The sequence below is a fragment of the Tupaia chinensis genome, unplaced genomic scaffold (assembly GCF_000334495.1).
Source record: "Tupaia chinensis unplaced genomic scaffold, TupChi_1.0 Scaffold145907_1, whole genome shotgun sequence".
NCBI lineage: Eukaryota > Metazoa > Chordata > Mammalia > Scandentia > Tupaiidae > Tupaia > Tupaia belangeri.
Window position 1 is genome coordinate 1,613,406 of NW_006205765.1, and position 9,412 is coordinate 1,622,817.

The following is a 9,412-nucleotide window of genomic DNA, read 5'->3' on the forward strand; positions in this document are numbered from 1 at the left end:
AGTGGTGAGATGGGGAAGCTGGCTGGTGAGGTGGCTGCCATCTGAGAATGGCCGGGGCTGTGAGTGGCTGAGGGCTCTTGGCCCTGAATGACTGGGGAAGCTTGGCAAGCCTGCTGGCCTTGGGGGAAGGCCCAGGACCTGCCTTGAGCTCCAGATCAGCCATTTACTAGGCTCGCTGAGCGGGCTGGGAGCCAGGCCCTATGGGGCTTGTGGGGGTAGAAAGGGTGCCGTTGGCCTGGGTCCTGGAGCAAGCAGGGTACTTTGGGTGGTGCGTGCGTGTGTTTCGGTAGGGGCAGCGCAGCTCACATGCCATGTGGAGAGGTTCCAGCCTGCTGGAAGCTGAGGCCGGAGGAAACCCAGGCAGAGAGCCACCGAGCTGGGCCGCCGTCAGTGCAGGAAGGCGTCGGGCTTCTTCCAGATTCCCAGCCGCTTAACCTCTCCTGTGCTTTCCGTGTTGTGTTTCCCTGCAGTTTCTTAGAAGGCTATTTTTGAAAACTCTAGCTTGTGTCTGCTGAGCACATAAAGAACAGATGAAGGGTTTTATTCCTGCCAAGACCAGTCGGAAAGGGAGAGTGTGCACTTGGCCTGAGACAGCAGCACGCAGGGCTGAGAGAGCCCCAAGCAGGCGGCCCCAGCAAGGCAGTGAGCCACACGGCCCTGCGCTGTGGCTTGGCCCTGGGACCTGCAGAGCTTTTCATTTAAGGGGAGACCCCTTAGAGATGTCAAGTATGCTGATTACTCGGCCCTGGCACCCACAGTGGGAGCCCCAGTCTTCAATTCTCCTTCAGACCCCGGCCCTGCTTTTGTTCCCGAGTTTTAGAGCCATGATGAAATGAGAATTGACCTGCCAAGTGGGGGGTGGAGTGCAGCAGCATGGGAGAGGTCTCCATGTCTCTCAGGGGTCTGAGCTCCCACCTCTCCGATCGGACTGGCCAGTCCTTTGCATGACTTCACTGTCCTTGCCTCACGCCCCTCTCCCAGGGCCTTCCTCTTTCCAAGTGACCAGCAGATTGACCTGGAGCTGTGGGCAGAGCAGGCCGAATTTGACTGCACCGAGCTCCACCAGATGCGTGTGCAGGACAATTGCATCTTCTCCATCAGCCCCAAGACCGGAAGCCTAAGCCCTGGGCAGGGGCAGATGGTGGAGTTCAAATACAGGTGCTCTCTCCATCCCTGCCATCCCCGCACTTCCAGCCTTGGAGACCCTGCCCCTGGCCTTTCCCTGACTCCAGGGCACGTAGAATGGCCATCCCTACGGGAGGACCCCTTCCTACCTGCAGGAGGGGCTCAATGTCCTTCTTGCCCTGTTCCAGTTCAGGGTCTAGCCACTCGCAGGGGCTGACCAGCTCAGAGCCAGGGGCATGCCATGGCCTCTTGTTCTCCCACTCGTACCAGGGCTCAAGAACTCACTCCTGGGCTCATCCCCTCCCTTTCAGCCACCTGTTCGTCGGCACCGATCGCCTCCCAGTGCTCTTCAAGGTGTCCCATGGCCGGGAGATCCTGGTGAGGCCCGAGTATCCTGGCCCTGCCCTGGGTCTTGGACTGAAAGAAAGAGCTCGCTGGACAACAGAGAGGAACAGAGAACAGCACCTCTCTGGGGACCTGGGGTCCAGCTCTCTCGCCTGGGAGTGTCGGTTCCTTCCAGGGAAGGGTGCTACCCACGGGGGTTCTATTTCCAGCTGAATTTCATAGGCGTGACAGTAAAGCTGGAGCAGAAGTATGTGCATTTCACCTCCACCAGCCACCAGTTCGTTCCTGTCCCCATTGGCGACACACTGCCCCCACGGCAGGTACGTTGTCTGTGTCCTCCGGGTCACAAGGAGGCCTAAGCATGGATATCTGCACATCTGTCAGCCTTTGACAGGGTGACAAAGACACTGGGCTCTAGAAATACCTAAGAGTTGGGACTGGCAGGTCAGGCTCCCAGACTAGACAACTGAGAGAGACCCGAGGCGAGAGGCTTCAGGTCCTGATGGCTGGTACTGAGCCTTCATGCAAGGTCCAGTTCCCCTGCAAAAGTGGGTTCTTAGGCCAGCAGGTGGCATGGTGGTGTGGTGGTTAAGGGCGTTCCCAAGTGGCTAACTGCAGTTCAAGTCCTGCACCTGGCAGCTTGCTTTCTCACTACCCATCCCTACTTCTCTCGGTCACTCTGTCCTTCTCTGGTCAAATTAAAATAAATAAAGTTAAATAAAATAATTCTTTGGGGGGAAAAAAGTGGATTCTGTTTTCTCTTCTAGCACAAGGTGTTTCAAACTTTGATCATGAACCACACATATATGCTTTCACCCCAGTATATGTATATACACACACACATATTGTGACCAAAGTATTGCAACTCTGTACTTAACATTACTATATGCAGGGGACCAGCAGTTAGCGTAATGGCTATGTCGCTGAACTCCCACGTAGTCGACCACGGTTCGCGTCCCGGACCCGGTGGCTTAAAACTCACGCCGGGTGCGTGTGCGTGCGTGCCCAAGATCCCGAGAGGAGAATGGAGGAGAAGGGATTGCGGTGTGACCATCCCCCCGGCGGGTGATTTCTCGCTTTCTGTCTCTATGTCTCTCTCTGTCTGGCGAGGGCACGCGCCCTGTAGTGAAAATCTCTCTCTCAAAAAAAAAGAAAACATTACTATATGCAAAAATTCTCATATTCTCCTGTTTGCTTTATCCTGTTCCATGTTTCTTATTTACTTATTCCTGTTGTTTTTAAAATGCCAGAGGGCATATGCATTTACCAGAGAGAGGCAGAGAGATGGAGAGGGAGAACACACCCCCAGTAGGGCAATAGTCAGGCTGGAAATCCTTTCCTCCATTCCTTCATCCTGTTAGGATTTGGAGCATGCACGGACAGGTGCCCTGCATGTTCTACAAGCTTCTAAGGCCAGGACTTGAACCATAGTCAGCTGTGTGGGATTTGGCTTCCCTAGGCTGAAGCCATTATTATTATTATTATTACTATTATTATTATTTTTTGAGTGAGATTTTTGCTACAGGGCACATGCACTCACCAGAGAGAGAAAGAGACAGAGAGATAGAAAGTGAGAAATTTTCCCCCGGGGAGATGGCCACACTGCAATCTCTTGTCTATTCTCCTCTCGGGATTTTTGAGCATGCACACACACGTGCCCAGCATGAGTTTTTAAGCCACCAGATGCAGGACTTGAACTGTGGTTGCCTACGTGGGAGTTCAACTATGTATCTATTACACCATTTGCAGGTCCCTAACCCTATTACTTTTTATTTTCTGTTTATTTGTTTTTGTTTGTTTGTTTGTTTGTTGAGTTTTACCATATAGTGCTTGCACTCACCAGAGAAAGACAACGAGAGGGAAAGTGAGAAATCACTCCCCAGGAGAGATGGCCATGTTGCATTCCCTTCTCCTCCATTTTCCTCTTGGGACTCTGAGTACGTGTGCACACGCACCCGGTGTGATTTTCAAGCCATCGGTTCCAGGACTCGAACTACAGTTGGTCATGGGGGAGTTCAATGCTTTAATCACCATGCTGTCTGCTGGCCCCCACAGCCCTATTATTCTTTTTAAGTTTATTTCTTCTGGGGCCAGCAGGTGGCGTGGTGATTAAGACACTGGACACTTCCCCATGACTGACCCCGGTTCAAGTCCTGGACCTGGTGGCTTGCTTTCTCACTTTCCCTCTCTCTCTGGTTAAATTAAAATGAATTAATAAATAAAAGTAAATAATTCTTAAATAAATAAAGTTTATTTTTTCCATTAGCAAGACAGACAGCACTCACAACAGGGTCCTGCTGCCATGACCCACCTCCAGCTTCAGCCAGCCCTGGATCAAGGGCATGTGCATGCCTAGTATACTCAGGGAGGTCTCTGGATGAGAACCTGAAACCTTTCCCTGTGGATCAGCCTCAAGGAGCATCGCATTTTACCACTAAGCCGCCATCTGTCTCCTCTTCCTTTTTTTTTTTTTTTTTTTTAGAGATTTTTATGATAGGGTGCATGTGTTTGCCAGAGAGATGGAGACAGTCAGAGGGAAAGTGAGAAATCACTCCCAAGGCGGGATGGCCACACTGTAATCCCTTCTCTCCATTCTCCTGGCTATCAGGATCCATTTTTTTTTAGAGGTTTGTTTGTTTGTTTGTTTGTTTGTTTGTTTTTGCTATAGGGTGTGTGTACTTGCCAGAGAGATAGACAGAAAGTGAGAAATCACCCCCCAGGGAGGATGGCTATACCACAATCCCTTCTTTTCCATTCTCCTCTTGGAATTTTGGGCACACACACACACACAGGTGCCCGGCATGAGCTTTAAGCTGCTGGGTCAGGGACTTGAACCATAGTTGACTACATGGGAGTTTGTCACATAACCACTACACTATCTGCTGGTTCCACTGATTCCATTCATGAGGGCTCCACCGTCGTGACCTAATAATCACCTCTTAAAGGCCCATCACTGGGGATTAGATTTCCACATATGAATTTGTGGGGATGCCAAAATTCAGCCCCTATCACCAGGACTGGAGCTCAAAGAGTTGGTTTAGACTAGAGAAATAAAGTTAGTGTATCCAGGAGTGAGTGCAAGAAGGGTGACGTGGGGCCAGGACTGCAGCCAGGTGAACCACTGCTCTCTCTAGCTTCAGTTTTCTCGTCTCTAAAAGGAAGGGCGGGACCGGAATCTCTCTGGCTTTTCCCAAGACATTTGGTGACTCCTAACCTTTGGAGTTTGTTCTGAGCGCCTCTGACCTTCCTTCTGCCCCCTCGTCTTCCTTTAAGCAGGACCTGCTCTAGCGGCAGACATGGGAAGTGGCAGCCTCATGGTGATTAGGATGTAGGCCTATAAGAGGATGAAGGATCAGGATGGTGCCTTCACCAACACTCCCCTAAATCCAAACACTAGGGACACTAGCCACAGGATCCCCTTAGAACTTGACAAAGGTTGGGACCAGCAGTTGGTGTAATGGGTACGTTGCTGGACTCTCATGTATTCAACTGTGGTTCGAATCTTGGACCCAGTGACTTGAACTCACACCAGGCGTGTGTGTGCGTGCATGCCCAAGATCCCAAGAGGAGAATGGAGGAGAAGGGATTGCAGTGTGGCCATCCCTCCTGAGCGGTAATTTCTCGCTTTCTGTCTATTTCTCTTTCTGGCGAGCACACGAGCCCTGTAGCAAAAACTTCTCAAAAAAAAAAAAAAAAAAAAGAACTTGACAAAGGGAAATTGAGGACCAATAAAATAAGCTTCTCCTTTACACATGGGATTATAGATCACCCTAAACATTCCAGGCTGAAAATGCCAGTAGTTATATATTTCTTGGGTGACCAAGCCGTAAGGGAAATCAAAGGTAGTTAGGGAGCTCTAGACACTAAGGGTGACACCATGGAGGCCCACCTGCCCTCTCACAGGGGACACAGAGTCCCAGGCTCTCTGCTTTGCAGTCCTGAGCTGGTCTGGAGATTCTCCTCTTCCTGCTCCTTGCAGATTTACGAGCTGTATAACGGTGGCTCCGTGCCGGTGACATACGAGATCCAGACGGATGTCCTGTTGCAAATTCAGGAAAAAAATTTCAGCCACCCCATCTTCAGCTGCCTCAATCCTAAAGGGGAGATCCAGCCAGGCTCCACTGCACGGGTCTTCTGGATCTTCTCACCCATCGAGGCCAAGACCTACACGGTGAGTAGTATCCCGGGATAGTACAGGGTGGAGGCTGGGGTTGGCCTCCCCAGCAGGCCTTCCTCCCAACAGGCCTCGCTCTGACCGCTCCCTCCTCCACCTCCCTCATTTCCCAGGTGGACGTGCCCATACACATCCTGGAGTGGAATTCAGCCCTCATCCACTTCCAGGGAGTGGGCTATGACCCCCACATCATGGGGGACACAGCCCCATTCCACAACATCTCCTCGTGGGACAACAGCTCCGTACACTCTAGGCTGATAATTCCTGGACAGGTGGGGGCAAAGACAGCTGAGAAGGCCTGAGGCCTCGGAGGAAATCCTTAGCGCCCGAGGTGGCCAGTGCAGTGGGATGGGGAGCTGGGGAAAAAATGAGATGGAGTTGAAGAGGGATGGATGCAGAAGTGAGGCCTGGGCACAGCTCCATGAGAGGTTTATCCCGCCATCTAGTGCCCACAACTGTCCCTGCTCAAGCTAGTCTACCTGTCGCAGTGTCCTCTATCTCCCCCCATCGGCCCACTCTCTCTGGGCATAGGAAGGGGGTCATTAGAAGATGTAGAAAGAAGCTCTCCCATTCTATGCATTCTCTCCATACACAATAGCTCCTCCCCTAGGCCTTGAGAGACTGTGCTGGAAGCTGTGTAGGGTCAGCACCGCCTTTAGTCCACACTCTTCATCGTTGGAAGATCCAGCCCCCTCGGCCGTCCACCTACCCGTAGACGCATTCTTCTGTCTACCCACTGGACCTTATACCGTTTGCTCACCAATGTAACATCCGTCCAGTGATTCACTTGTCTATCTACCTGCAAGGAATCACTGGATTATCTACCTGCCCACCTTTCTCCTCAAACCCTCGCTGTCCTCCCTTTCCAGGATGAGCACATGGAGGCCCTGGGGGTCACAGAGAAGAGCTAAAGTCCCTGCTCTGGAAATACAGGGTCTGGACAGAGAGAAAGTGCCTCTGCATGTGGTCTCAGTCTTTCCAGATAATCTGTTTGGGTTTGTTTGTTTGTTTGTTTTTAGGTTTTTGCCATAGGCTATGTGTGCTGGCTAGAGAGAGACAGAGAGGAGGAAAGTGAGAAATCATCCCCCAGGGAATGGCCATGCCTCAGTCCCTTCTCCTCCATTCTCCTCTCAGGATTTCAGGCATATACGCACACACACACTTAGCATGATTTTCAAGCTATTGGGTCCAGGATTTGAACCACAGTTGTCAAAGTGGGAACCCAACATCTTAACCGCCATGCCAACTGCTGGCCCCTAAAACACTCCTAGTCTTTGCCCAGAGAAGATGCTAACAGCTGGTCACCCATTCATTTACAACTTTCCATCAGAAACTCAAGTTATGTTGCCTTTAGATCTGTCTTTTCGGCTGATTCTGCTCCAATCCTTTCAAGCCTGTCTTAATGGTTGAAATCATGGACATTTGGGTGAGACTGTCTGGGTTTCCCCCAGATACGTGAGAAGCCATTTGAAGAATGATGTATATTCCTGGACCATAGCAGCACACCTGTACAATGGGGACAATGGTAGTACCGATACCCCAGGGCCCCTGCGAGGATCCAATGCGTGTGAAGGCCCTCACACAGCACCTGGCCTGTTGAAAGCACTCTGGCTGGTAGGGTTGTAGGCTGACTGTTTCTTCACCTCCTCCAGTTGCTGTTATGGTGTTTCCACCAACAGAAAGTCTTCCTGTCCCAGTCTCATATCTCCCTGGGGAACATCCCCGTGCAGAGCAAGTGCAGCCGCCTGCTGTTCCTCAATAACGTCTCCAAGAGTGAGGCAATTGTCTTTGCCTGGCAGCCAAGGCCTCTAGATTTTGGGGAGGTGAGAGTCCTCTGTGCCCACAAAATCAGAACCTCTGGCAGGGCTCCCTGCTCATCCTATCCCCCCGATTCCATCCCATGTCGTCTCCCAACTTGTCCCATATTGTCCTGTCCTAGCCCACCCCACCCCTTCCCCTCCCGTTCTATCCCATTCCATCCCAACCCATCCTTGTGAAACTTTACTCTCCCAAATCAACAGGTGTCTGTGAGTCCCATGACAGGAGAGGTGGCTCCTGAAGATACAGTCCCATTTGTGGTGACCTTGAAGGCTTCCGTGCATGCCAGCTTCTACAGTGTGGACCTGGTATGCAAGGTAGGAACCAGGCCCAGAGAGAAAATGGGATGAAGGCAGTTCCCAGGTCAGGGAATGGGGTGGGCTCTCAGGTCTCCAGACTGCCAGAGGAAGGCAGGAACCAGCTCTTTTAAAGGTGGGGGCCTATAGCGCATGCCCAGGGCAAGGCCTGGCTACAGACCCTCCAGACCTTGGCCTTTTTCCCCCTTGTCCTGGGCCACAGGTATACCGGCAGGAGCTGATGAGGCAGTACCACAAGGAGCTGCAGGAATGGAAGGATGAGAAGTTGCGGCAGGAAGTGGAGTTCACTATCACAGACAGAGAAGTAAAGGTGAGGAAGGCCGAATGGGCCTCAGACACCTGGCTCTCTCTGACTGGTCTCACCCGAGGGCATGGGTGGTGGACCAAGGTGGTCCTCCATGAAAAACTGGCCAGACTGCCCTAAGAGAGTAGATTACATTCACTGAACCCAGCAAAGCATCTCTGCAGCTATCCCAAGAGACACTCTGGGTAGACAATTCTGGCGGACCAACTCCTGGTTCATGTCACCAGTATTTAACAAGTGCCTGCTATGTGCTGGGCACTGAAGACTCAGGGAAACAGACAGGACTCACTTTCTGATGGGAGACACTGTGGCTTAGTGGCTTCTGGTGTAGACTGTGGAAACACATCATCCAGGTTTGATTCCTAGCTTCAGTGATTTCTAGCTTTATGATCTTGCTCAAGTGATTTAACCTCTCTATTCCCTCAGCTATAAAAATGGGGATTATAAGGGCCAACAGGTAGCATATTAGTTAAGGTACTGGACTCCCACATGACCGACCATGGTTTTTGAGTCCCAGACCTGGTGGCTTGAACATCATACCAGACACATGTGTGCAGGCCCAAAATCTCAGGAGGGCAGTGGAGGAGAAGGGATTGTAGCATGGCTATACCCCTGGGTGTGTGTGTGGGGGTGACTTCTCACTTTCCTTCTCACTGTCTCTTTCTGGCAAGCCCATGCGAAAAAGACATTAAAAATTACATATTTAGGGGCCAGCGGGCCGTATGTTGGTCAAGGCACTGGACTCCCACATGGCCAGCTGTGGTTCGAGTCCCAGATCTGGTGGCTTGCTTTCTCACTTTCCCTCTTTCTCTCTCTGTGTCTCTCTCTGGTTAAATTAAAATAATAATAATAAATAAGATAAAATAAGTAACTCTTTAAAAAGTACATATATATTGGAGCCAGCAGGTGGTGCCGTGGTTAAGGGCTCTAGACTCCCACATGGCCAACCATGGTTTGAGTCCCAGACTTGGTGGCTTGCTTTCTTACTTTTCCTCTTTCTCTCACTCTGTCTCTCTCTGATCAAATAAATAAATAAAGTTAAATAAAATAATTCTTTTTTTAAAAAATGTACATATATGAACCAGCAGATAGCATAATGGCTATGTCGCTGGGTTCCCATGTAGTCGACCACATTTGAGTTCCGGACCTGGTGGCTTAAACTCACGCTGAGTGCATGTGCGTGCGTGCCCAAGATCCCGAGAGGAGAATGGAGGAGAAGAGATTGCACCGTGGCCATCCCCCCTAAGGGGTGATTTGTCACTTTCTGTCTCTCTGTCTCTCTCTGTCTTTCTGGCGGGAACACTCGCCCTATAACAAAAACCCCCCAAC

At 51.0% G+C, this 9,412-nt stretch overlaps 1 protein-coding gene across 2 annotated transcripts in view; it reads left to right on the forward strand.

The window, feature by feature from the left end:
* CFAP65 (cilia and flagella associated protein 65) overlaps nt 1–9,412 on the forward strand; it is a 51,614-nt gene that overhangs the window by 27,573 nt on the left and 14,629 nt on the right. For both annotated transcript variants that reach the window (XM_006168647.1, XM_006168648.1), the window contains exons 20-27: nt 982–1,158; nt 1,437–1,503; nt 1,680–1,790; nt 5,450–5,641; nt 5,758–5,916; nt 7,324–7,467; nt 7,666–7,779; nt 7,982–8,089. In XM_006168647.1, the coding sequence (XP_006168709.1) occupies nt 982–1,158; nt 1,437–1,503; nt 1,680–1,790; nt 5,450–5,641; nt 5,758–5,916; nt 7,324–7,467; nt 7,666–7,779; nt 7,982–8,089 (1,072 nt within the window). The remainder of the gene's footprint in view (nt 1–981; nt 1,159–1,436; nt 1,504–1,679; nt 1,791–5,449; nt 5,642–5,757; nt 5,917–7,323; nt 7,468–7,665; nt 7,780–7,981; nt 8,090–9,412) is intronic.